The sequence below is a fragment of the Sciurus carolinensis genome, chromosome 11, assembly GCF_902686445.1.
Source record: "Sciurus carolinensis chromosome 11, mSciCar1.2, whole genome shotgun sequence".
NCBI lineage: Eukaryota > Metazoa > Chordata > Mammalia > Rodentia > Sciuridae > Sciurus > Sciurus carolinensis.
Window position 1 is genome coordinate 33,999,515 of NC_062223.1, and position 27,979 is coordinate 34,027,493.

The 27,979-nt window shown below is 58.1% G+C and overlaps 1 protein-coding gene across 6 annotated transcripts in view; it reads right to left on the reverse strand.

Moving 5' to 3' along the window:
• Prdm11 (PR/SET domain 11) overlaps window positions 1-27,979 on the reverse strand; it is a 69,112-nt gene that overhangs the window by 29,834 nt on the left and 11,299 nt on the right. For 2 of the 6 annotated variants that reach the window (XM_047518371.1, XM_047518368.1), the window contains exons 1-4: window positions 10,519-10,946; window positions 9,836-9,960; window positions 9,447-9,550; window positions 8,632-8,894 (exon numbers count right to left, since the gene is read on the reverse strand). In XM_047518371.1, the coding sequence (XP_047374327.1) occupies window positions 8,632-8,894; window positions 9,447-9,550; window positions 9,836-9,954 (486 nt within the window). In that variant the 5' untranslated portion in view covers window positions 9,955-9,960; window positions 10,519-10,946. Of the gene's footprint in view, window positions 1-8,631; window positions 8,895-9,446; window positions 9,551-9,835; window positions 9,961-10,518; window positions 10,947-27,979 lie in introns of those variants that run through there. The other 4 variants (XM_047518369.1, XM_047518373.1, XM_047518372.1 and 1 more) reach the window with 4 other exon arrangements.

The following is a 27,979-nucleotide window of genomic DNA, read 5'->3' on the forward strand; positions in this document are numbered from 1 at the left end:
GCGGCTCAGCAGTAGAGCACCTGCCTGGCACGCGCGAGGCCCCGGGTTCAGTTCAGTCCCCAGCACTCTGGGAGCTTTAAAAGTAACCACGATTTGATCAAAAGGAGCAATATTTCATGAAACGAAATGAGACGGAATTCCAATGTCCACACTAAAGAGGTTTGGGCAATGGAGGGCAGAAGGTTCTGGGTCACATGGTTTGACGTAGGGCTTCTCTACTTTACAACGCCTTGAGAGCGACAGTCACCGCGACACCCAGACTGCCGCCTGATCCTTTCGCCGGCCCGCCTTCTCAGGAGCCCCTCTGCGTGCCGGGCACACTAGTGCCCGAGGCCCTGGGCAGCCTGATGACCACGAGGGGAGACAACCAAGCTGCACCGCGCGCTGTGTGGCGAGGGAGGGGCCTGGGTCGGGAGGTTGGCAGGCAGTTCTGACTTACGAGGCTTCCGCCACAGTGAGCTTGAAGGGCCGTCGCCCACCGTAAGCACAGGGACCCTGAACTCGCCACAGACACGGCGGAGGAGTCTGTAGCGCCCGGCTCTCTGACCCTTCCCAGGAAGAGCTTGCCGACGGAATACCGAGCTAACTTGTTTCAAAGCATTGACTCCACAGCACCGATTATTACCATGAGCCCATGAAAAAGAACAGCTGCAAGCTTCGTATGTAAACGCTGCCTTTTGGCAAAAAGGCCAAAGCCCAGGACCTGGGGCCAACAGATTTCCCAGAGTTTCAAATGGACACAAAGCATGGGAAAATAACCACAGCCCGCGGCTTGCAAGCCGCAGGATTCTGTGTGAGGAGTCACGCCACGTGCCTTTCAGGATGACACAAAATAACAACACCCACCACGTTAAAATGCTGCCGTTAATTTGAATGATGTTGGGAGGTGGGGGGGGGTTCTGGTCTACTGCATTTGTGAATTTTTTATAGTTGTTTAATAAGTATAAAAAAGTTTGGGTTTGCCCAGCTTCATGTTCAGACTTTTGTGAGTAGCATTAAAATAAAATTAACCCAACACTGGGACTTCATGAACACTGAGGCACCTGGAGGTCACATGAGCGAGGAACATCACTACGGTAATAAAATATGCTAAGGAACCAAGGAGCACAGGGGGTCAAGTTAGTTTCTGATCTATAATGGAAATACTGGATCAGCCCACAATAACTTTTCATGCTATACTTTTTTGTTCAATAATAGAGATGGAAGCCAGGATCTCACACATACTAGGCCAGCACACTACTGCTGGGCTGCATCCCCAGCACTCTTTTTATTTTGAGACAGGGTCTTACCCAGTTGTGGAGGCTGGCCTTGAACTTGTGATCCTCCTGCCTCAGCCTCCCAAGCAGCGGGGATCACAGGTGTGGGCCATCACGCCTGTCACACACTCTATTTGTCCCAATGTCGGAGTTTGAGAGTTGTAACTCTACTGGCTCACAGCACATTATATCTTGGTGGAGGGCCCGGGGGGTCTGTGGTTTGGTTTATGAGTTAATAACCCAATGACCGACTTCTGTAAAGCAGCTACACAAGCTGAGCCTCTTCAATGCTTCTGATGTAAAGAGGATCCTTAAGATGGAGGGCCACACATTCATGCCTGGAGATGCTCAGACTGAGCCGAGCGTTCATAATGCACTTTTCCTTCTCAGTTCAGCCCTAGGACCTAGCTCTACCCTAGACCCTCCTCGCCTCGCATTGCCAGTGCCCTGGGCCTTTGCACATGTCTCTGACCTGAAGGCCATTTCAACCTGACCCTCAAGTGCCAGTGCAGGCCCAGAAGCAAGGGTAGCCCGGAGCGAAGGCTCTCCTGGTCCTGAGATGGCGGCTTCTAAACAGCGTCTCCTGCTAAGAGAAACCAGAACTCCTAGAAGCCATGGCCGGAAGATCTTTTTGTGCCAAGAAATGAGGATGTGTCACAAGAACAAAGAGTCGGTCTGAACGGGCTCCCACTGGCCAGATCCCGGGCAATTTACACATCGGAGCGAATAACGACAGGGATGGACTGTATCCCGGGAATGAGAGGAGGACTCATGAGGCCCCACCATACCAAAAACAGCCTCTAAATGGGGGTGGGTGGGAGATAAGGATGAGCATTATTCATTTTTTTTGCACAAGGAATGTCAAGTATTAAATGTAGAAGGAATGGAAGAAATAGAAAAATCATTTTAAACCCTGAATAATAATCGATGCAGACAAGAATCAGCAACAATCACGAAAACCAGTGACCAAAAGACAAGACAAACGGAGATACCGCGTCTCAAGGGCTGAGAGTGGACAGATGCAGTACTGCCAGGCCAGAGTGTGACCTAAAGCGAGCATAAGGAAACAGTCCGGCAGGTCTCAATGTGGAACATGGGCTGGGGACATAGCTCAGTTGGTAGAGTGCTTGCCTTGCAAGCCCAAGGCCCTGGGTTCAAACCCCAGCACCGCAAAAAAAAAAAAAAAAAAAAAAAAAAAATTCCACAAACAAAGGGCCAAACCCTCCGAACAGAGTCCACATTTGGAATGAGCAAAAGCAAGCAAGGGGAACTATCCAGAAAACGGAGGCTCAGGAACGCAGGCAGGGTGCGATCTCAGCGGACTCTGCTCAGGGCACCTGGGGAAATCTGCGTTAGACTGCCGATGACGCGGTACTGCATCTGGGCGACGGTTCCTGGCTGCAGTCACTGTAGCCTGGTTCTGCAGGACAGGGCTCGTCCACCACTCATGGTAGGTCAGCCCAAATATACGGCCTGTGGGCTAAAAATGGTTTTTGCATATTTTTAAAGATTGGAAATTTTTTTCATCATTTAATTTCATTTATATGACTTTCATATTGATAGAAAATTTAAATTTCAGGGTTCATAAGGAAGCTTTATGGGGACACGCCGTGCTGGAAGACGGCCGAACCCTCTCGGCTGCTTTCGCACTAAGGCAGAGTGGAGGGGCGGGGCGGGGCAGAGAGGGCGTGGCCACGCAGCCTGAAATGGCTACCCGGCTGCCCTTTGGGAAAACGCCTGTCCCACCCTGGCACAGGGGCCGCCAGGCTCAGGCAACAGGAGTTGAAGATTTTAGGGGTAAAGTTTCATGATGTCTAGAACTAAATCTGAAACAGTTCAGAAAAGAAGAGTGTGTGCGCGCACACGTGCACGTGCGAGGGTGATAATTGTGCACAAAAAACTAAAACAAAGGTTATGTAGCAACAGGTGATTCCAAAAGCAGGGCCCCTGGGTCTTTGTCAGGCTATTGCAACTTTCCACAGAGTTTGACATTTTCACCGGTTAGTAGGGATTTTGAAAGCATGAAGATGGTGCAGGGGTGCACCCCTGGATCCCAGGGACCCTGGAGGCTGAGGAGGGAGGATGGCAAATTCAAGGTCAGTCTTGGCAACTTAAAGAGGCCCTTAAGCAACTCAGGGAGACCCTGTCTTAAGCAACTAAAAGGGCAGGGATGTGGCTGTGGTTGAGGGGGCTCGAGGGCCCGTACCCACCCCTCTCCCCGAAACAGGAAGAAGGAAGGAAGGAAAGGAAGGAGCCAGCCCCAACGCCCCGCCTGGGAGCGCACGCCTGCCCGGCCCTGCCACGTCTCCTGGGCCAGCAGCTGCTCCTCGCTTCTCCGAGTTCCCAACTGGGCAGACCAGCCTGTTCCTGCCACGTCCCATGGCACGGCGACTGTCCCCTGCTGCTCAGCCTCGCTCAGACTCTATTCTGTGTCCCGAGCTTTCACACGCCAAGTTCAAGTCTACAAGAAATCCCCATTTTATGATGACGGCAGCTGAAATGGGAAACACTGAGACGCCACCTCCCACCTGCTCTCCCCGAGCAGTGGCCCGGCAGGCTGGAGGCCCACGGGGTGAGCCACCAGTGTCCTGTTCACAAGGGCCGCTGGCCAGTCTGTCCAGCGTCTGCCTAGAAGGGCGGACCTGCTCCCGGCTCCCTGGCACGTTTCACGTCACAGACAGGGTGCCGGGGGCTGCCAGATGTGGACCCCAGACACCCAAAGAACACATCAGTGTGGCGGGCCTGCATTTCAGCCTCTTTCTGGCTCCGTCAGGGTCTCCGCCCCTCTTTCCCGCCCTTCTCTCTTCCTTCCACTTGAAATCTGCCATCGTGGTGTATTTGATGCATCCCGCGAGGTAGTGAAAATCCTCCCTGGAACAGGTGGGGTCTGAGCGAAAGGCATCCGCAGGAACCCCTCCTCTTCTCCTGCCTCTCTAGCGGCCCCAGGGCTGCATGGTGGCCCCCAGCACCTCGCCCTGTAGCCTGTCCTTGGCCTGCAGCGTCCGGGGGTAGCCCGGGCAACCTTGGCAAATATTTACAGTGTTTATAAATTCCGGTGGGATGAGGAAGCAGAGGAAGGGGCACCTCTTTCCTGAAGAGTCAGAAGTAAGTACAGAACACCTGGCCCAGGAGGCTGTGCCACAAGGGAGAGATGGAGTGGAAATGGCCTGTCGGTCCATCGAAACCCAGGTGCTCGCTGGCACTCTGCACACAGTGGGGCTCTGCACACAGTGGGGCCAGCTCTCTTACAGGCTGAGTGGAGCCAGGGCCCATGTGCTGTGCAGGAAGCTGAAGCGGAGTCCACAAGGCCAGGAGGCAGGGAGAGGGCAGAAAGGCCAGGGAGGCCTGAAGGCCAGCAGCCATGCACCAGCTGGTCAGCTTTGTGCAGAATGACCTGCACCCGCCAGGCCTCAGCTTCCGCTCCCGGTGATGGACGGAAGGACGGATGTGCGCAGGAGCACCATGAGGATCAAATGAGACAAGCGCAGCCCAGAGGTGTGTTAAGTGCTCAATAAACACGAAGGCCAAGGCTCCCGGTGGCCACTGTCACTGTTCCCACCAGCGTGAGGCGTGCGTGGATTGCTGAGGGGCTGGGCACATGGTGTGTTTTGCTGGATGGCTAAAGTCAAGCAGAAGATCAAGAAGACAACGGCAAGGGCAGCGGGACAGGATCTGACCCGTGAGTGCGGTTTATGCGGGATGTGGAGTTTCCAGACCCCAGCCCCACATCGCGCTGTGGCTCAGCCCCTTCTCCTTCCTCTCCAGCCCACCCCTGAGCAGGCAGTGCTGCTCCTGAGGCCTGGACGCCACAGACGGGCACGCGCACGGGCACGCACACGGGCACGCACACGGGCGTCTTGGGTCCTTTGGAGCATCTGTTCTCGGCAGGCCTTCAGTGCCCCTGCCTCTCGGGGTCACAGAGTGGAAGGGGTGCACCTGCCCCCACCACCCGTGAGCTTGCTGCATTCCATCTCCGCTGTTGCTGGAACAAAGCGCCCCACACAGTGACCGAGAGCAACACGAAGTTTTCTCCTGCAGGTCTGGAGGTCAGGAGTCTCAAAGCAAGGCGCAAGCAGGGCTGCAGCCTCCTGGAGGTTCCCCGGCCCAAGAGGCCACTGGCCTCCCTGACCCTGGCTCCCTCCTCCACCTTCAGGGCCCGCAGGGAACACCTTCTCCCTGCCTCTGATCTTCCTGCCTCGCTCTTGGAAAGATCCTTGTGATGACACTGCCGCCCACCAGACAGGCCAGGACAACGTCCCCATCTCAGGGGGCCCCTCAGTCACCTCTGCAAACTCCTTTTTGCCACATAAGATGGCATCGTCGCAGGTTCAGGGATGAGGTCGGAGACGTGTTTGCAGGGGTCCTTATCTGGCCTGCTACACCTCCCTTCCTCCTGCACGCGCTCCGCTCTCCAGTCTGTCCCTCCCGCGGCCGGAAGGCGGGACGGGCCCCTCCCGCGTCCAGCATCGCCGCTGGAATTCCAGTGTCTTCCGCAGAGCCCCCTCGGTGACTTCGAGGGATGGCGGCCTCTCTCCAGTTCTCTCTCCTGTCTCCTCCAGTTCTATCTCACCTCTAACCAAAGAAGAGATGCTGCTGGTCACCTCCCTGCGGATCAGGGTCCAGCCCCAGGGCTCCCCTGCTGGGTTTCTGCAGACTCCATGGGAGGGGACTGTTCCAGGTATGGCAAAGGGTTCAGCAGGGACCCGGGTCTCCACCTCCCAGGAGCCAGCGTCCAGGCCACTGCCAGATGCCCCAGGTGGGGACCACCCCGCCGCTCTTGCTGACCCCACCTGTGACCTCCCCAGCACTAATCCAGTGGGCACTTTTTAGTCCTTCCCACTTTGGCTTCCAGGCAGAATCTCTGGCCATGGGCCACTGTGGCCCTCGCGGCCCTCCCCGCTCCCTGGACTTCCAGGACACCCGCTCTCCTGGTCTCTTCCTCCCTCTCAGGCCACCTTTTCCTATCGCTTCCGAATCCAGCTCCCCTTCTGGAATGCTGGTGTTGGAGTCCCCCCAGGTAGAGCCCTGGTCCCCTCCACCTCTGCTCAGCCCCTCAGTGCTGCCCCCACGCCCCCCACCCTATGGGCCACCTGTGCACAGGTGACATCTCCAAGCCTCCTCTCCACCTGCCTACCTGACGTCTAGCTGCAAGTGGACGTCGTGGTACTCCAAACCCAAGTCCAAAACCAAACCACCGCCTTTCCCCAGCCCCGCCTCCCCAGCACCCACAGGGACCTGTCGGAGGCGATGACCCCGGTGCTGCCTGTGACAGCCTCTCCCTCAGGGAGGCCTCTTCGTGCAAGTCAGAGCTCTGTCTCTGAAAAGGTTCACGGTCCGGTTCGCTGTCTGCGCCTCTCTGCCCACTTCCTCCACCGCAGGCGGCACCAGGGACTGAACCCAGGTGCTCTGCCCTGAGCCGCATCCCAGCCCTTGTTATTTCTTATTTTGAGACAGGGTCTCACTAAGTTGACTGGGCCTTGCTAAGTGGCTGAGGCTGGCCTTGAACTTGTGATCCTCCTGCCTCAGCCTCCCGAGCAGCCCTCTATTCTTGACCATTGCTCCACAGCATGCACCCAATCAGCTCTCGAGGCTGCAGTCACAGTTGCGTTTTTAATCATGAATGTGCTCAGGTCACTCCTTCTTACCTCCAACTCCAAACAAGGTGAAGGCTTCTCGCTGTCCTTAAAGAGCAAGCAGACTCGTGTGGTTCAGTGGGCCCACGTGGACGCCTTCCCTCCCTTCCCACCTCCTCTAGGTGTCTATGTTTGCTGCTCTCCAGGAACCACTAACCAGTTGCTTAGATATACTGCACTCTCTCCTCCTGCCCCAGGGCCTTTGCTCATGCCATTCCAGCCATATGATGCCCAGCCCTCACTTGGTGGCCGTTCTCTTCCTTCAGTGGCGGCTCAGTATCAGGAAGCCTTGCCTGATGTCTGGCCATGCTAATTCCCCAGCTGTTCACTTTCTCTGGGCTCACTCCGCCATTCGCTAGCAGATCTGTAATTCTACGTGTATTTATCTTATTCCTGGACGAACCTCATCTCCTGCACAGGAAGCTCCATGAGGACAGGATCCATGCCTGATCTGGCCCACCACTGCGTCCACAGGCCCGGCACGGAGGAGATGCTCAGAGGAGACGCATCCAAACGGTAAGTGGCAACCGGCTGCCCCTCACCAGCCTCTCTCCACGCTCCCGCGCTCTCCCCTCGCTGTCAGTGGCTCCGGTTTGGTTCCTGTCTTTGGACACCCCTCTTCCTCATTTCACGTCCCACCCACGGACATGTTCCAGGGGTTGCCCCTCCTAACCTCTCTCAGAGACACCCCCTCTAGCGCCCGCGCACACGGGGCTGGTTATTTGTCCTACGAGCCACGTCCCCAGCCTCCTAGCTGGAGCCTGGAGTTCCCACGCGGTCGCCTGCGCAGGTCCTGGCTCTGCTGGCCCTCAGCATGGAGGACGCGCTCCTGGTCAGGAACACAGGGCCAGCCTGCCTCCCGCCTGCCGGCTCTGCCACTCCAGGGTGAGGGCTGCTGCTGCCACCGCAGCCTGCTCCTGCTTCCTCCCTCGGTATCACTGTTCACACGCCGCATTTTCCACCCCCTTCAAGACTAACTGCCACTCATTCCTCAAGTTCTAGGCTAAAGGAAACATCTCCCCCACCCCGCAACTGGGTCACAAACAACAGTAACCATAGCTGATCCTTGCGTGTCACCAAGGAAGCCATAAACTAACCGGCGCACACGACAGACTGGCTTCATCTTGGCCCGTGGCTATTATTAACCTCAGATTATGAAACAGGCTCAGAGAAGTAAATGACTCCTCCAAGGTCACATTGGATAGTAAATGGCAAAGCTGGCTGACCTAGGGACTGGGCGCTGTGGACAGGCGTGGCCCTCTGCGCTGTTCCCGGAGCATCCTGCTTCCCCTCTCTGGTCTTGGTGGTCACACATCACACCCTGGCTCAGTGGACCCTCCCAAGCGGCCTGCTCCCTGGGGTGGGGACCTGGCTGTCTCACAGGAGGCTTCTCCAGCCCTGGCCTTGCACCACCTGTGACTGCCTTCCAGGAGGGACGTCCTGTTCTGTATCCCCACTGTCCCCAGCTCCACGTGGAAGAGGGGTGCTGAGCCCTGTGTAAATGCCATCCGGTGGCCTGACAGGCACACAGGTGTGGACTGAGAATGCTGCCCTTGGCTCTGATGGCAACTTCCCACTCTGCTTATGACCGCCAGGTGGACAGCAAGGAACAGCCTTGCTGGGGACAGGGACAGCCATCATCCACATGTCCAGAGTCTCCTGCAGAAAGGCCCTGGGCCAGCATACGGCTCCCCCTGCTGGTTTCCTTCCCTGTCCCATGGAACTGCCCAGGGCACACTCACCAGCCACGAGAAGAAGCCAGCTGATTTGTCCTGGGTGGAGATCTGTCCCTCATAGGGGCCAAAGATGTGGCCCTTGGGTATGACCTCGCTTATACACCGCACGTCGCTCTCTCCGCTGGCTTCCTTGACCACCTCCATGCCCTGCGGGATGGTGAGGGCAGCCCGGTCTGGGATGCCCACGGGCACCGGTGTGTCAGACACAAATACGGGGGGACCGTGGTTCGGGCACTCGTCCACAAAGTACTCCTGGCAGGACTCGCAGACTGCAGGGACAGAAAGAAGGGGAGGGTCTCTGTTGTCGCGAAGAGCTGGGACCCCTAGGGCGGAGGCAGAGGGCCGAGAGGAGGCCACCCCAGGACGGCGCAGGCAGCAGAGAGCACGCTGCATGTGACACCCTGGCTCTGTCAGCCAGCCTCAGGCCCCTGGGTCATCAGCAGGATCACCCAAGGCCATGACCGGCTACCCTCGCCGAGGCCTCAGAGACCAAGCCACCACTCAAGGACACCACTAGTTCCCTTTATCTCAACTTTGCAAAAGGAGAAGAGAACATGGCTTTAGAGCCTGATGGGTCCGGGCTCAACTGCGACTGTCCATCCGAGGGTCGTGGGACCCGGCACTGGGTACTTGGCTCTCACAGAGCCTCGGTGTCCTCAACTGGAAGATGGCCAACAAGAGCTACCTCTGTGGCTACCGATGAGGACCAGCGGGGCACAGACCTGCGCTGGCCCATCCTAGCCGAGCACCCTGCTGCCAATCCCCGGCCCAGGAGGGGGTGGGGCGGAGGGCGGTGCAGCCAGAGCAGCAGCTCCACTTACACCAGAAGTCGACTTGCTGGAAGCTCTTGGGCAGGATGAGGTCGCGCTGCCCCTTGGGTTTCTTGGGCTCAACTTCCATGGCCGAAGGCTCTGGTCTCCTAGAGCTGCCCAGGACAAGGGTTGGCAAAGAAAGCAAAGCAGCCATCAGAGCCTGGTGGGGAGAGAGGCTGGGGACCCGGCCAGGCGGCCAAGGGGACACAGGTGGGCAGAGAAGCCCCAGGTGGCCTGCCATTCCTGGGCCACAGCTCAAGTTCTCGAGCCCGCACCCACCTCTGGCCCTGGGAGCTGCCCCAAGCAGGGTTAAGGAGGGCGGGCAGAGAATGGGCACTTACCCGGCTCCCCACCCAGCCCTGTCCAGTCCCTCCCCCTGCTCCCCACATGGGCCTCACCAGGGCTGGCCATACTCCTGGTCGAGGAGCGGCGAGCAGACCTCCGTCTTCACCACTGTCACCATGTCCCCCACGGCCGCCTTGGTCTGGGCCAAGCACTCCTTCATGTTCTCAGTCATTCTGTCCTGGGACGCAGGAGGCAGGAGCAGCACAGGAAGAGGATCAAAGAGACAGGGGAAGCGGGGTGAGTGGAGGAGAGGGCAAGCAGGGGTCCCTCGGAGTCTGGTCACCCTCCCTGCCATCCCCAGAGGAAGCGCCTGAGAACACAGACAACAAAAACAGCTGTCGCCTGGCCAAGAGGAAATGCCATTTCTATCCTGGGCTGGTCCTGGGGAGGACTGGAGCCACCAGCCCCATGGGGTCAGGGACCAGGGGCAGCTGAGGCAAGGCGGCAGGGCTGGGCAGCACAGCCTGGACCCCAAGACCAACGGGTAAAGGGCGTGAACCCACATGAGCTTGGGGACAACTCTGCACAGGGACTCAGGGAGGAACAACTCAAGTCCAACTGTGGCCAAGGGGGTGGGCGGATGAAATGGGCCCTCAGTGCCTGGCGGCGCAGCCCGACTGAGGGGCTGCCAGGGAGCGCGGCCAGGCCCCCGTGCCAGCTCCAGCAGGTACAGGCGGGCAGGCCAGGCCGAGCAGGTCCAGGCCCCACCCCCAGGGCGTCCCCGTCCGCGGCTTACCGCCCTGCACCGCCGCGCCGGGCTTCAGCCGGTCCCTGGGCACCCCGGGGTCCTCATGCCAAGCCCGGGGACACTCTTCGGGCGGGACAGCGCGCCGCTCGGGCTGGGGCCGCGCTGGGGCCCGGGACTGGGCGAGCGGCGGGTGTGACTCACTACCCGGGGCCCCGCTGGCCACACCCCTGCTCCTCGGCTAATCAGCCCCTGCTCCCCACCGGGGCCCCAAAGCCGCGGCGCGGGGAGGGGTGTGGGGAGCCGCTGGCCTGGCCCTCCTCCGAGCCGGGCCGGGGGCGCGCGGAGGGGACCTGGGCCGCCGGGCCGCCCCGCCCCCAGCCGGGCACCGACCCCCGGCCCGCGGCTGCGGCCCCGCGCGAGCGGCGGGCCCGAGTGGGCGCGCGGCGGGCGGCGGGCGGCGCGGGCAGGCGCTCCGGCTCCCGGCCTTCCCGGCGGGGCGCTCCCGGCCCGCCCGGCCCGGCCCTGCCCAGCGCCGCCCCCCGCCGCCTGGCGCCCGGCATTCCTTGCGGGGGCATGTGGCTTCTTGCCGGCCCCGGGGGCACGCAGTTGGCTGGCGGCCTGCAGGGGGGCGGCGGGGAGCGGCGTTGGCGAGCCGAGGGCGGCGGGAGGGTGCCTGCGCCTCCCGGCCTGTGCCCCACTCGGGCCCGGGCGCCGGGGCGCAGGCGGGCGTCTCGGGGGTGGCAGCGCCCGGGAGGACGGGCGAGGGCGCAGGGCCCCAAAAGGCGCCCCGCAGCTTCTGCGCCCGCTCGGCCGAGCCGCCGCGACACCGCGGTCACTGCCTTCCCCACCTGCGCCGCCCAGGGTGGGAGCCCGGCGCCTGGCGGACCGCAGCCCAGGGATCCCCGGCGACCCTGAAAGGACGGGGCTGCAGGTCAGCGGGGCAGGAACCTGGGCGGCAAGATGTCTAGTGACTTGCCCAAGGTCGCGCAGACCCTTGCTGCAGGAGCTTGCCCTGGAGGCCCGGGAGCAGCCTCGGAGTGTGGGAAAGAGGAACGCCCCTCATTGAGTGGTCCTGCTCCAGGCCTGGCTGTCTCCAGGCCATGTCCTCAACCCAGCCTCTGGCCCATGGTCCAGCCCATGGCCCCGCCACAAGGTGGGGGCAAGGCCCTTGGATTTGTAAAGGATCACCAACAGAAACCGGTTCCACCTCAGGAGCGGTCCCACTGGAGGGGCAATACTCACACTCATGACATCAGGAGGCAGTGGGGCCCGGCAATTAGCAATCTGGGCCTGGAGAGGAACAGGCTGAGCCCGGTCCCACTGAGGGCACTGGCCCTGGGCCTGTTAGAGGAATGTTCAAGTCCCAGCCCCACCCGCAGCCCCCAGTTCCCACGGTGAAACCCTAAGCCCCATCGGGACTGTATTGGGAACTGGCGCTGTGAGGCGGGCAGCAGGATGAGCTGAGGTCTTGAGGGTAAGGTGCTGTCTCCATGGTGTGAGACCGGAAGCCGGCCCTCTGCTGGGTGGACAGCATCACCTGGACTGAGTAGCCTGGCCCCTGACTTTGGACTTCCCAGAACTGTGAAGTGAACGCGTGTCGATGTGGCAGCTGGAGCTGATTAAGACCGCAAGTCACCTAACTTCTCCATGCTCCCATTTCTTCACCTGGAAAATGTGGCTAATAGGAGGTTCCATCACAGAAGTGGCCGTATGACAGGGACAGAGGCTGGTTACGGGGGTGGCACGGTCTGCACATCCCATTGCAGAAAGGAAGGAAGGAAGATGGAGATGAGCAACCTCACTCAGAGGAATCTCTCCACTGGGTGGGATTCATTTGTAAGTCAGTCACCCGCAAACCCGGGCACTTTTTAGAACCTGCTGCTCAGAACTGGAGGGCAGGGGTCCCCTGCCGTGGCCCTGTGCCCTCCCCCAGCCCCACCTTCATGTCTGGGTCATCACCCATCCTTCAGCCCTTCCTGGCCCCTGCCCTGGTAACACCCTCCACTGGCCCCAAGCCACGCTTCATGGCACTTGTCACATTTATAAAGCTCCTTTGCCAGCACACTATTTGATTCACATGTTTCCCATAATAGACGGAGCTCCCAGGACAGTCACCACGGGATTCTCAGCACCTGTTCCAGTGCCCGGGCCCAGGGGAGGCTGGGAAAAGGCCGCAGGCATGGGGGCCCGTGGCAAGGAGCCCTCACTCTTGGGCCACACGCCTGCAGGACCGAGCGGCCACCAAGAAGGCCTTCCTTAACGTGCACCCAAGTGCCTTGTCCAGCACAGAGACTTTCTCTCAATTACTATTTGCCAAATGAATTAATGATCAAATGACCTATGTTGTAAGACTGTCCCTTTCCAATGTGTCCCACGGGTGCAGTAGAGACTCTCAACTCCACCTCCGAGAGAGCTTGGAAGGAAGGAAGGTGGGTAGTGAGGTCTGGCACTGGGGATGGAACCAGGGGCGCCCTCCCACTTTCCCGCTCCTGACTTTTTTTTTTCCTTTCCTTTCTGAGACAGGTTCGTGCTAATTTTCCAAGATCAGTCTTGAACGTTTGATCCTTCTACTTCAGCCTCCCAAGGGGCTGGGATTGCAGGCGTACAGTCGCATGCCACCCAGACCAGTTGGTTATGGCTTTGCATCCTCCTCGCCCTGTGCCCTCTCCTACACAATGTGCTTGCCAGGCCAGAGGCTGGTTCTCACAGGCTGCTGTGATGCATGAGGAGGTGACACGTCACTGTGATTCCCGGCCTTGGAGTCAGCAGTGCTGAATGGAAATACTGACACCTGCCAGGTTATCCCACCGAGGAGTCAATGAGATAAAAGCCGGGGGAGCGCTTAGGCAGAGCCCAGGGCTGTGGTTTATGGGGAATGTTGATTTCACCCTGGCTGCCCAGAGGCAAGGTGGTGACAGGGAGGAGAAGATGAAGCATTTGTCTGTCTCCAAGCAGAGACCTGGGGGTCTTGGTCGTCACCACACCAACTTCCTTGGAACGAGGGGAGGAGCACACCTTACTTTGGGGACCCATGTGCCCTGTTTTGTAACAGAAGCACATGCAGGTTGAGCATCCCTCATCCAGAGCGCTTCAGACCAGAAGTTTCAGACTGGGGACTTCTCCAGAGTTTGGAATAGTTGCACAGCCTATATGGGTTGAGCAGCCTGAAAGTAAAAATCCCAAATGCTCCAAAATGTGAGAGTTGGGTCCTTAGGGTCTGTGCTCAGCAGTTTCTGGATGTGAAGCATTTTGGATTTGGAATTTTGGAGTTAGGGATGCTTGACCTGTACTAATTGGGACAGTTAAGAAACAGCTAGAGAGCACTAGGGGAAAGAAAGGGAAGGCACTGGGGAATGAGAGTGATCAAATTATGTTACGTGCATGTACGAATATGGCAAAATGAATCTCACTATTATGTATAATTAAGCACCTATACAAATTCTTTTTAAAAGAAACAACCCTAGGGTGTCAGAGGCCTCACAGAGAAAGAATGGAACCAATTATACCAAGAATCTGTTGCAAGAGAACTATTGAACTTTCCATTTAGTTCTGGGCCTCCTGCAGCCAAAACAAAAAGGGAAACAGGATGAGTTATAGCATTCTCATTATTTGACACTTATTTATTGACTGTATGCACAATTAAATTCTCTCCCTTCTTGGAAGAATCCAGCTGCCTGGGGTGCAAGGACCAACCCTCACTTTTATGACTGATGTGCACAACTCTGAAGTGCATCACAGGCTCAGACAGCTCTGACTGCAAATAGGGATAGACCCCTGTGTCTGCATGGAGGGCTGAAAAGCCAGGGAAGGGAGAGTCGGGATGTGGGGACCGAATGCCCTTCCACTTGGGGTGAGAGAGAACACAGGTCAGGCACCGTGCAGCCTGGGCCAGGTGAGCATCGGCAGCCCTTTCTGCAGACGGCTCTGGCCCCACTTGCCCAGCAAGGGCTTGGGGGAGGGGCGGTGGGCAGCCTCCCGCAGGAGACCAGGCTGCTGGCCGTGCTCCCTCCCAGCTGGCTCCTTGGAGTCTGCACACGCAGAGATTAAGCTTGTTGCAAGCCCAGCAATGAGATGCAAACCCCAGAGGAGGGGACAGAAGCAGCCCTGGAGCTGCAGCTCGCTTTTCACCCTTGGCAGGGCGCCAGGGTCCCGGGATGCCCAGCACTGGTGCACAGGGGCCCTGAGTCTCTGCCCTCTTGGTCCCCCTGGAGCAGAGCGCCATGGGAATCTGGAGCGTCTGCCCTGGTACCCACCACAGCATCCTTTACCATCCATTCTAATGCCAACGGGACCTAAAGATAGGGGGTTGGCCCACGTCCCCACAGACCTGGGCTGGGTCCCCCAGCCTGGGTCTCAGTCCTGTTTGTGACGTAAACCACCTGCAAAGGTTCCTGCCTGGCTTTAGGCCTGAGTTTCCCCTTCCTGAAAATTAAAGATCCAACTCATAGTTCTTAACAGTAAGCCATGGCTGTGGGTGGGGAGGGCTTGGGATTATTAAAGGGAGTAGTTGAATTTGCAGACCCAGCAAGCACTGCCTGTAGAGAGAATAAATTACATGCCCTGAACTTAGATGTAAGTCAGATTTGCAAATGCACGTCGGTACCTTTGTGATATGCGAAAGATAAATTTATTCAAAAATGCTATTGAATTCATGGAAGCCCCAGGTCACTAATTTTGTCAACCAATTCACACCATTGCGCCACGCACAAGCAGGTGAAAATTAACGAATGCTCCTACCTGAGTTTCCCCGTGCCTAGGGTTGCGTTCTACAGCATCATGCATGGCCTATAGGAAGCACTCTATAGATACTTGTTATGATCATCGTTCATTTTATCAGTATTTAAAAGTATAATAGATATTGGGTGTGGTTGGTGAAAATTTGTTGATTTAAAAAGATAGGGCCAGGCTAGTGGGGGAGGTGGGTGTAGCTCAGTGGTAAAGAACTTGCCTAGTATAGAGGAGGCCCAGTGTTCTGTCCCCATATAAAAAAAGAAAAGGAGAGAGAAAAAAATAGAATCTTCACAAGCACTTATTACCCCAATAGATACATGCTTTTTATCAGCAGGGTGTGTGATGGTACTACAGCTCGGGAGGCTGAGGCAGGAGGATCTAAAATTCAAAGCCAGCCTCAGCAACTTAGTGAGGTCCTAAGTAACTTAGCAAGACCCTGACTCAAAATAAAAAATAAAAAGGGCCGGGGATGTGGCTCAGGGGTTAAGCATTCCTGGGTTCAATCCCTGTACCAAACAAACAAACAAAAAAAACCCAAACACTTTTTACCATTTTATACTATACAATGCCCACCCTAATAGAAACAAACAACGAAAAATATGAACAAGCATTGCAAAAGGAGACAAGCTCTCAATATGTTTTATAGAAAACCAAGAAACTTACTAATACTCAAATAAATGTAAATTAAGTAGGCATCCTGCCTTCTCTATTGAACCGGCAAAAGTTTAAAATCTCAATGCCAACCTCCAAGTTGGCAGGAGGGTGGGGAAGCTCCTCCCGGTCACTCCTTCAGACCCTACGTGGTGCTTGGAGTCTGGCGCATGGTTTCTGGAGGGCCGCTTGGCAACTCATGTCCAAAGCCAGGGGCGATCGCATATCCAGGAATTTGTCCCCAGGATGCAGCGCAGCTGTGGTGGAAGATTTACCTGCACAGCTGTCTTCCCCCGTGTTACCGATAGCAGCAAAAACATGGAAACAATTTAAAACCCCCAAACAGGAGAGAGGTTGACACATTGCATACAATGGAATATCAGACAGCGATTCGCAATGCTCCAAATGACTATGTGCGGCAGAATCATTAAACGGAAACGGAGTTTATGACTGAGTGGAAGAAACTGATCCTGGAAGGCTACATATTGTCCCACTGCAACTATGTGACCCTCTGGGGAAAGCCACACTAAGGAGACAACAGGAAGATCTGCGGGGCCAAGAGGGACAAAGAGGAGGACAGAGGATTTGGAGGAGAGTGAAACTGCTCTGTGAGATGCCAGGGCAGTGGACATATGTCACCATGCACGAGTCCAAAGCCTTGGAACTTCCCTGCTAATGCTGAGACCTGATGTGAACAATGGACTTCAGTTGTAACAACGTGTCACTGAAGGTGATCAATTGTAACAAGTATGTGCCCCACTCCTGGGCAGGATGCAGAGGAACTTCACTAGCTGGGAGTCTAAAAGGACTCTAAAAAAGTAGTCTACCCAGCAGCTCAGGAGGCTGAGGCAGGAGGATCTCCAGTTCAAAGCCAGCCTCAGCAGAAGTGAGACACTAAGCAACTCAATAAAATACAAATCAGGGCTGGGGATGTGGCTCAGTGGCCGAGTGCCCCTGAGTTCAATCCCCAATACACCCCCCCAAAATATTAAAATAAAACTAAAGTCTACCCAGCGGCTCGGGAGACTGAGGCAGAGGAAGATTGCAAGTTCAAAACCAACCTCAGCCACTCAGTCAGACCCTGTCTCAAAATAAATATTATATGTATATATATGGGCTGGGGATATGGCTCACTGGTTAAGCGTCTCTGGGTTGGATTCCCAGTACAGGGGGGAAAAAATGGATCTATTTTCTAAAAGTGAAAGCTATGGAAAACTATTTAGTCCCATTTAAATCTATACATAATGACGTGGATTTGCATGCACAGGTCTGGGAGGATATATTTGGGGACTCTGTGGTTAGTTTGGGGTGGGGGTTCTGTGTTTCTGACTTCTTTTGCTTATAAGAGAAAAGTGTCACCTAAAATTACTGGGTGCAGCTCAGTGGCAGAGCGCTTACCTCGTGCGTGGGGCCCTGGGTTTCATTATTAGCCCTGAAAAGAGAAATCTTCGGAGGAGCTCTTCGCACGCCTCAGCTAGAAACTGCTGAGAAAATCATTTGAAAGGTCCTTCCACCTTTCCCCACTGGTCACCAGATGCTGAGCTCCAACTGGCTGGGGAGGAGGGACCCGAATCAGAGACGGGAGGGGCGGCGAGTCACGATGCCCCCGGGAGCACCGAGGTCCGACACTTCTACCACGAAGCCCCCCTGCTTTTATTTTTCTTTGTCATTCTGCCTGGAGATTTTGCCTACTCCCAGGACGGCAGGCATTAGGCCACGGTGGGTTCCCCCGCTGGGTCACCACTCTCGGACGAACAGGTCACGTGATTATCAGGGTCAACACCCTGGTGAGCTGCTGTCATCCCAAACCAAAGCAGAGAGACTGTGCGTGTCCCGCGTGATTCCAAGGCGCTGCACGACAGTCACTCAGCTCCTTCGTGTTTGAAAAACGGCTGGGCGGGTAGAACACTATGTCGGAACGGGAATGAACCAAACGGGGCGACGTGTGTCATGTGGCCAAGTCGTCATGCCAGAAAAGAAGCAAGACCCCACAGAGGACGGAGTGTATGATTCGGTTGACGTACAGTTAAAAAAAATGAAACAATCAGGCACAATCCTGGTGTCAGAGGTCACGTTCAGGATTATCCGTGGGACTAACCAGAAAGGGGCAGGAAAGAGGGTCTGAGGGTGCGGCCTTGTTCTATTCTCCATCCAGTGCTGGTCCCAGGGCTGTGGCAGGTTTGAGTCTCCTGGGCCCTTACAGATGGGCATTGTCCTGCTCGTTCTTATGCTGATAAACACACAAGAACCTGTGCGAGAACCCTAAGGCAGGAGCACCCGCGTCCAGCCCTGACTTTGCTGCAGGAACTGGGGTCCTGCCCAGGGTGGCGGCAGCTGGGTCCAGGCTTTCCTCGGCAGGGCAGCAGTGCCGCTGGCCAGGGCAGTGGAACAGTGTCTCGGGCTGGTCCTCCTGCAGGACTCCTGACAAGCCAGCTGTGGACTCCAAAGTCCACAAGACCCAGAGAGAGGGGGCCAGAGGACGCCACATCGAGGTTTGTGAGCTTAAGGCTGTCCAGGGTGGCGCCATTTTTCCCATGGACCCTGCTGGTGGCTTCCCCAGCACTCATTCCCTGTTCTGCCCCACTCCCCACAGGATGGCCCTCGGTTCAGGAGAAGCCAGGCCCCCCCAGCTCAGGAGGAGGCTCAGAATAAACCAGTCTCCCTCTCCAGGGGCTGGATCAGGAACCTGGCCTTAACCCTTCAGCGCAGGGCATTCCCCGCCAAGGTCAGACACGGGACCTGCCTGGACCCAGAGGGAGGGTAAGGCTTTCATATCATGACTCAACCCAGAGAACACACAGCGGCTAATCCCACAGAGGACCTCGGCCGCAGACACCCTTCCGATGAAGCGAGGCGGCGGAGCAGGGCCCTGGGAGGAAACATTTGGTCTTCATCGCCGCTTCTGGGCACAGGGCTCCCAAATCCCTTGGAGTTTAGCTCGCTGTGGGGGCGCATTGCTCAGAGGAGCTTCTCAGAGCACACCTGAGTTTATGCCCATGAGGTGACTGAGCCCGGAGGCTCCAGAGAGCTCCAGGATGGGACTGGTCACCAGGAAGACCAAGTGACTTAAAGGCACAAAATTTCAGCCCCACCCACCGACCTCTGGGGAGAGGAGGAGGGCTGGAGACGAGCCTCCATAAGAACTCCCAGGCAGGCTTCAGAGGCCCGCCACAGGGGTGCGGGAGGTGCTGGGAGGCAGTGCCCACACCCAGCCTGGCCCTCCTCCGTGGGTGGCTCCCGGCTGTGTCCTTTAAGTATGCTGAGAAGACTGCGTAAAGTGTCGCCGCTGTTCTGTGGGTCGCCCCAGGGAGGAGGGTTGTGGGAACCTCCCTGTGTATAGAGGACCAGGGACCCAGGATGTGCGACCAGCATCCGGGAAGGGGACACTCGTGCCACTGCGCCCTCAACCTGCGGGGTCTGTGCCAACTCTGGTGGGTCCACGTCAGGACGGAGCAGAATTGCTGGACACGTCGGGACCAAGGCTCAGCGATCGGCTGGTTCTGGGAGCATCGCTGAGGCCAGACTAACCCACGTGGCTGCAGGGGTGGCGGATCACCGTCCTCAAGCCGCCTGGCCACTGGGCTTCTGGAGATGTCCTCGTTCCACACGCCCCAGAACCGGGGCCAGACCGGGCCTTCAGTTGCTGCAGCCACAAGCCAAGGTGCACAGCTCTGCTGAGCCGTGAGCTCATCTCCCGGGCCCACTCCAGCTGGCCCCAGCACTGACCCGACAGAGGTCAGACTCCGTGGTGCCTTGGCCTCTGAGGGGCAGCTGGGTGTGGCCACAGCATTCAGACCGGCCACCGCCTCTGATGCCAGTGTAACCTGTCACCTCCAGGGACAGCAGTGTGGCACTAGGGCTTGTTACCAACTGCTCATAACTGGAAATCCATTCTGCTTCTAGAACTTTCTCTGCAGCATCCTTGCAAGAGTGGTCATTGCAACCTCAACTGGTACGGCAGAGGGAAAGCAGCCGATGCGGCCATTGTGGTGTGGGTTTTTAAAGGCTGCTGTGACAAAGAAGGAAGCCAGGGAACAGACTCAAGCCCCTCCACCACGCCTCCACCCTGGCCCCAGCTGCGGGGCCTCTCCCTGGCCCCAGGGCGACCGGCCACTCCACTGTCCACTGCTTGCCCCCACATCAGGTTGAGCCTGAACCTGTTTCAGCATAAGACAGATCAAGCACCCCACCACCTGCTCCAAACCCCACGGTGCACCCTCCCCCGCTGCAGATGTCAAGTCTCTGGCGCACAGTGCCAGCTGGAGGCGTCTCCACGGCTGGGCCCTCCTCTTTCTGCGCCCACCCTGCACCAGCCCCTCCAGCCATGGGGGCTGCGGCCCCATCACCGGCATGAGCCTTGGCCCGCGGCTCCCTCCACCGGAATGCTCTCTTTCCAGAATGCACATCCCCATGGTCTTTCACAGCGTTTATTTATATGATTAGCTGCCTCCGTCCCCAGTGAGGATGTGGACTCCAGGAAGGCGGCGAGGCACTTCCTCCACCGCGGTGTCCCCGGCGACCAGAGCAGTGCCTGGTGCGAAGCAGACACACCAAGCACGGTTGTCACATGGATTAGGCTAGCGGTGTGACCGAAGTCAGGACCGATGCCTAATTTGAGAGGCAGCAGACCCTGGTGTTTAAGAGCATGGGTTCCGGAGCTGGGCCGCCTGGGGCTGAGTTCCAGCTGTACCATTTTGCCGTCTGTGTGATGCTGGGGAGTTGTTTGGCCTCTCTGGGCCTGGGGGCTGCAGTAGCACCTATAGGTAAGGTCAGGTTATGAGAAACAAATGAGTTATTTGTAATATACTTAGAACTGCGTCTGGCACAGAGCAAATAAGCTCTGTGTGGAATATAAAATCAACACATCCTGGCTGCAGGACACGGCGGGGGCGTGGCGTGGTGGTACAGTGCTTGGTCTAGCCAGCGTGTGGCCCTGGGTTCTGTCCCCAGCAACACACACCCAAAAAAAGAAGAAAAAAAAAAAAAAGACGTACACATCATAGGTACTCGTTATGCTCCACGCAGCGCTAGGTGGTAACATTCGCTGCTCAGGGATGGAGGGAGGGCCAGGGAAGGAGAGCGGCTTCCCATCGGACACCTCTGACTTTAAAAACCTACTAGTGATGCCGATTAATTATTGAGGACGGGTGACAGGTGTGTGGGAATCGATGACTTCTTCTATCTTTTCCGTGTAGTGAAATACTTATTAGTACTAATAGTTTTAAAAACAAGTCCCAGCCTGCCCCCTGGCCCTGGCCCTGTCATGCCAACCATGGGGAGGGCTCCTGTCAACCACTTGCTATTCCTGTGAGGGGACCCCAAACAAATTCCCTGAGTCCACCTGACCCCAGAATCTAAGCACCAGATCAGCCAGGACCAGTTCAGAATCGGGAGCAGGAGGTGTGGCCTGCGGAGGGCCAGGGGCAGTGGGCAGAGCATAGGGCATCTGAGCGGAGGCCGCATTTGCAGATGACGAAGGAGGAGGGTGGGGGGCAACTGGTCCAGGTCTGGACACATGGGTTCTTTCGAGGATCATCCCAGCTATCTCGTGTCCACTTGGGCCTGGAGCCGGGTGTGCTCTGGGTGATCCAGCTCCTAACCCAGTACTGCTGAGGAGGAAGCAAAGTCTCAGCCACCCCAGGCTCCCGGCACACCTGGGCCCTTAGGGGGCAAGGAGGGACTGGAGCCAGAGGAAACCTGTGCTCTCGACCCTTTCTTCTCAAAGTGTGGTCGGCGGACCTGCAGCACTGGCCTGGCAGGGGGCATGTTGGAAATGCCAAACCCTGAGCTGCCCCCCAGGTCTGCTGAATCAGAGTCTGCCTAGGGATTCCAGGCACATCAAAGCTTGAGCAGATGCTCTGAGTCACAAGCTGCAGGGGCCCCAGTGCACACCATCCCGAGCACAGCAGGGACCGGGAGCCGCTGTCAGGCAGGCAGGCCAGCACCGTCTACAGACTAGCCATGCACACGCAGGCGTGGGGGTGAGATGAGAGGGCGTCTGCCATGCGTGCTGGGCAGCACGGCTCGCCCTCACTGGGCACATCAAACTGTAAGAACCTCACCTTCCCCTGAGCCGTTTCTGCTGCCAATCATCTGGGCAGTTAGGCAGGTCAAGGTGACTGCACCAGAACATCACAACAGCTAAATTCCTGGGGAGGCGCACCGGCTGGTTTACTGCTTGCTACAAGAGGTGTGGTGCCCTTAGCCTGAGTTCTGGTGCAGTGCCACCCACTGCAGTCGCCAAGGGTCCCACTGCGCTGGGGATGGGGCCTCTGGCACTTCCATGCTAATGGTCCCTGCAGGTGATAAACCGTCGCGTTCGGCACCTACACTGGGATTCGTCCATGACTCCGCATGTGCACGCACACACGCAGGATCATTTATCAAGAATTTATAGGGCACCCTTCCGAGTATCATGGACCGGTCATGCACACGGCTGATCCTGACCTTGACTTGAAGGGATTCGGACAGAAACGGAACCTGAACGCCTACCCCGTGCTGTTACCCAGTCTCCTCTGCGACCCTTTCTACGGCTGCAGGAACTGGGCTCTGCCTGCACCTCAGGCTCAGAACAAGAAGCAGCATGAACGCTGGGGCCCGAACACAGAGGAAGCAATCAGAGCGGCCGTCGGAGGAGGACTCCTGTGAACGCACGGTGATTTGGTCACTGATGATTATAACTGCCAAACGTCACATCTGGGAACAGAGCTCTGGGGCATCTTTGGCGAGCTGACAACCCCAACCTGAAGGAGGCTCTGCAGGGTGGCGACACTGTCCAGGAGGTGTCCCTCTGCGGGCAGAAGACCTTCATCTCTGCGCTGGAGGAAGGAGGTGGGCGGGGCTGGCCTGGAGGGGAGGCGGTGGGCGGGGCTTGGAGGTGGGCGTGGCCGGGAGGTGGGCGGGGCTGTGGCCACAGCTGGCTGCAGGTGCATCTTCCACACACTGTGGAACACGACAGTTGTTTGCTCTCCAGTGTGTCCCAGTACTATGAGTGCCAGCCTCAGTGCTAGGCACCCCAGGTGACCGAGGTCCCTGCTCTCCTGGGCTTGCAGTCATGGTAGAATGTCTCTGGATTTGTCTGCTAGCACCCATTGTCACTTCTGGCACCAAAGCCCTGTTGTCCCTGGGAAGTCCCCTCATCCAAACACTTCATCCTAAGGGTCGGAGTGTGACTGAAGGCCAATCAGTCAGAGCTTGTATCTGCAGACGGGCCATAGGGATTGGTGCAGGGAAAGGTAGGTCACCTACTCAGCTGATGAACTACAGCTCTGGGGAATCTACTGAGAAGGAAAAAACCCCTTTACCTCAGGCACTGTGGAAAGAACAGGGCACGAGGCCACTTGCCACTTACAACAGCCTGCCTACGAAGGGGGCCAGTACAGCAGAAAGCAGAGTAGGATGGATAGACTGAATCCTGCTGACAGTGTGCGAGCTCCTGGATCCAACTGTGCCTGAAGCTCTCAAGATCCTCTGGGACTTGTGCTGAATCCATAAATTCCTTTTTTTGCCTAATCCTGCTTGACCTGAGTTTCTGTCAAACTGCATTTTAACAATCTAGGAAGTACAGTTTACTTTGTTTTTCAGATAGGAAATGGAGGCTCAGAGAGGTTAAGTGAGTTTAACAAGGCTACACCGCCCAACTCAGAGCCTACACCCTTGCCACTACTGGTGATCCAGTGTGGTGGGTGACAAGCTGCAAAGGGAAGGAAGAGTTGTTCGGGGCAGGGAGTGTGGGGCTTCCCATGGAAACTTGCTCCGACTTGCTCAACGGGCCTGTTGAGAGGCAGAGAAGAAAGGAAGCACGGGGCGGACTGGCAGCTGATCTCTTTTTTCAATTTTCATTTTTGCCGATTTTGAAGAAACAGATTTCTTGAGAAAATGTGGATATTTGATTTTTCTGGAAAACTGGAAGGGATGGCAACTCTTTACAGGCACCAAACCAGGCGACAAGTTGTTGGGTGGTGGCCCTGCTCAGACAGGCCAGGCACTCGCTCTCCAGGCCTCTGGGAGCCTGGCATTCCTGTGCGCCCCCTGCCCGGGCCGGGCCTGGTGCTGCAGACCCAAGTGGCAGAGGCAGGAGTACTGCACAGGCGCGTGCGCTCCCGGAGATGCTGCTCAGGATCACCCGCCTCCCAGCCTGCCTGCACCTGTGGCTCCCCCGCCCCCAGGACCTGGCAGAGGCTCAGTACCCACTGGGCGATGCATGAAGAACTGCGGAGGTGTCAGCTGGGGGCTTCCAGGGTGGCTCGGCGGCAGCCCTGGAAACCACTGCCTGAGGGAAGGGGGAGAGGTGGTGAGGGCAGGAGCAAAGGCAGCCCCGAGGGCCACAGCAAGATGCAGCTCTGCATGGGGGTTGGGATTGCAGGCTCGGGAGTGGGGGTGGAATCGGGTGGGGGGCTGCTGGGTGCAAACCCAGCTCTACCAGTTCTGATGGTAATACAGGGAAGTTTTCCCTCCGTGTGCCTTCTTCAGTTGCTCCTCCATTAAAGGGAGATAATGTGAGTCAGGTTGGGTTGTCATAAGTAAAAAGTAGGCTGTCAGCAAATGAATATCAGTCTGACCTCTTCCACTGATGCACTGACCTTGTAAATCCTTTTCCCTCTGAGCCTCAGTTTACCCATCTGTACAATGGTCCATTAGGGCCCACTGGCCCTGGTGTTCTGTGACTATGAACCTTCATGCAAACTCTTGGGGCTGGGCCAGAGGGACCCGGGGTTTCTATGCCAAACCCTTCCAGCCCGAGGATGAAACAGACCCTCAGGACCACCATGGTGGAGCCCTTGGACCGAGTCACGCTAACCCGAGGCACAGGGCGTGGCTGGAAGGAGCCAGTCTGCAGGGCCTCCCTGGCCTTCGGGTGGCCTGTCCTGCAGAGGGCCCTGCGGAAAACGCTGGAGCGGGCTGGGCACGGGCGTTCCGCTGCGGCTGGCACCCGGCACCAGCCGGCAGAGCCGTTTCCAGCCCGCTCACACGCCCCCGATGGGAAATGATTCATGAAAACCAAGAAGGTAAAATTAGCCCGAAGGCTGCCGGGTGATTTATGCAGACGGCGTCCCGGGAGGGAGAGAGCCACGCTGCCGGCTCGGCGTGGCCTCCAGGGCTGGCGAGGGCAGCTGGCCATCTGGAGCCTCTGTCGCCAGGGTCTTCTATTTCTGGACTCGGCTTCCAGGCTGGTGGCAAGCTCCTGGAGCCTTCCCGGGCCCACCCACGGGCCCTGGCCACGCGGTGAGTGCCCCAGGACTGGGTCCACTGGCCTGTTGCCTCCTCGTCCTGACCTTGGGAGGAGTTTCCAGTCACCCATTTCACAGGAGAGGAAACCGTAGTGCACAGCCAGAGGAAGCGGCAGAACCTGGCCTCAGAGCAGGGTTCCCCACGCCCTGCTGCCTGCTGCATCTCAGCGTCCCAGGTGGCACTGGAGGAGCGGGACCTGCAGCCCCATGCTGTCCTGTGCTCTTCAGTCCCATCACTACCAGCACCCGGCTCCTGACTCCATGCCCAAATATCCGCACGGGCGAGGGGGAGGGTCTCCAGCACCCCAGTGTCTTCAAAAGGCTCCAAGAAACTGTCAGCCTGTGTCCTCAGACCTAATTCAAACAGGAGGGACAGAACAGCAGAGGCCGGTCTCTATTACAGGGTGGTACATCAAGGCCCAGAGACGGGGAGGGACACACTCAAAGCCACACAGTGAACCCATGGCTGCGACCAGGCTGGAACTCAGCAGAGGTCCTGTTGCAGGGCTGTTTATAAAGAGAGCAAGCCTGGGGAGAGTGGGCGCCCCTGCACGCAGAGGCAGCTGAGGTAGGTCACTGCCTGAGACCAACGGGCCCCACTTCACCTGATGCTGCCCCAGACACCCGCCCCCATTCTGGAATCTGCAAGGGGCATGAGCACCTGTGGAGGGGCACCCCCATTAAAGACGGGCTCACAAAATCTGCGGGAAGATGTGTGCACAGTGTACAGTCATGTGAGCCACTGCAGGGCCCCTGCCTCCCTCAGCTTCGCCCGCAGGAAGCCCAAGACCGGCCAGCCCAGGGGACACTCCACACCCCCAGGCAGAAAGCACCTGACCTTGCACCTGCGTGGACAGCTGGGAGCGGCACAGACCCCTCCCCAGGGCAGTTCAGTGGCACTGTCTCCCAGAGGGACCTCAGCAGCCACTGCCACATCTTCAGAGAGCACCGTGCTGAGCCCTCCCTTCCAAACCCGTGTCCAGAGAGCCAGCATCGCTGGCCCAGAGCCCCCCACTCTAGCTCCCCGCGCGCAACCCTTTACTAACAGATTTGCAGAGCACCTGCCAAGGGGCGGACTCCGCCGGTGGAGGGAGCAGCCCCACGCAAGCTCGGAGACCCTCTGCATCCCTGCTCCATCCTGCGTGACCTTAGGATGAACAACGGTAGCGACATCTACCTCATCAGGTGGTTCTGAGGAGCAAGAAGTGCCACAGTGCACGTAGTAAGTGCTGAGTGAACACCAGCGTTGCTATGAAGCCAGACCCAGCGAGGGCCTCTGGCAGCTGCTCCAGGCCAAGGCCGGCCCTGCAGGCTGCAGTGGGCAAGGCCCTCAGGACAGAGGCAGGCCCGGGCTGCCCTGCCACCCACCCGCACGGGCTCCCGTGGTGGCTGCTCTCCTGCCTCGTCCCCAGGTGGCTCCAACAGCCTGTCCTCCTGCAGCAGGGCAGACGGGCCTCCGCTGAAGCAGCCGCTCTGCCGGCCACCTGGGCTACCAAGAGGGCTGTGGCTGGCGCTGGGGAGGCTGGGCCCCGGCCAGCAGGGCACTTCTCGCCTCTTAGGAAGTAATCCCAGCCCTCTGCACTCGCTGACCGCCCGCCAGCGCCCCAGAGCAAGAGGCCCAGCAGGGCTGCCCAGTCGGCCTCCTCCAGCCAAGACCAGCACATCGGTGGCCTTGGGAAAACCAAGTGGACGGAGAGCCAGATGGCCAGGCTTCTGTCCGCACTGCTGGCGGCTACCTGTGTGGCCTAGGGAAAGTCTGTCCGCCTGCCAGGGCCTCAGACTCCAGCTCTGGGAAAGGACGGCGGCGGCGCCTGTCTCCGGGGGCTGCGAGGGGCTCCGCAGGCCGTGGCACAAGGCTCCTGAGGGGAGCAGGGGGATGGTTTGGGAATGTGGTGTCCCCCAAAAGCACCTGTGTCAATACAGGTGCATCCAGAGGGGCTGACGGGGTTGGCAGAGCTGTACCCCGGACGGTCCTCCCCAGCTTGAGCGGCCTGGTAAATGTAGGCAGGCGGGTGAGGCTGTGGGAGGTGGGTCACCAGGCGTGTGACCTGGAAGGGTGCGTCGTCCCTGCGGCCTCGTCCCTGCATTATGTCCTGACCCGGTGGCTCCCCCGGGCCCTCCTGCCACAACGCTCTGCCTCGCCTGGGGCTGCGCGATGGCCCGGCCGTCTGTGGACTGAGGCCCCTGAGACGGCAAGCTGCGGTGAACTTCGCCTGCGCGGCTGCTCGTCAGCATTTTGGTCAGGACAACAGGAGCTGACCGAACCCGGGCGTGAGGGAGGAGCAGAGGGTCTTTCTCTGCAGCTCTAAGTAAATAACCAGCTGCAGCATCTGCCCTGAGCCGAGGCAACCGCACCTGGGCAGCCGCAGTGGCTCCGGGAGAGGCCGACCCCAGGCCGCTTTCTTCTCCTGCCCACCCTGCAGCCGAGGGAGATCAAGTCCGCAGCCACAGCGGCCCCACTGAGCCCGTAAATCCCCGGGGTGTGGGGTTACGTTACCAGGCTCCTGGCCACCTCGCCAGAGCAAATGGTCAGAATGACCTCTTTCCCTCAGCGTAGGCCGCAGTCCAGACCCGCCAGGGCCAAGCAGGGCAGAAATCTGATCGCCCACTGCATTCCGGGCAGCGGCCTCCTCTGGGATGCCAGTGGACGATGGGACGGAGCTGTCACAAAGGCCAGAGCCAACAGGGCCGCCCAGCAGGGGCACAGGTCCTGTCCCAGTGCAGTGGGGACTGGGGAGTGCGGAGAGGAGACCGGGGAGGGGACGCTGCTGGGCCTTTGCTATGCGCCTGGCGCAGCGCTGGCCTGCATGGGTGCTGGCTCCCATGGCAGCTCTGGGACACGGCTTCTAAGCCACAGAGGGTTATGCCACTTCCCCAGAAGCACACCGTTGGGGAGG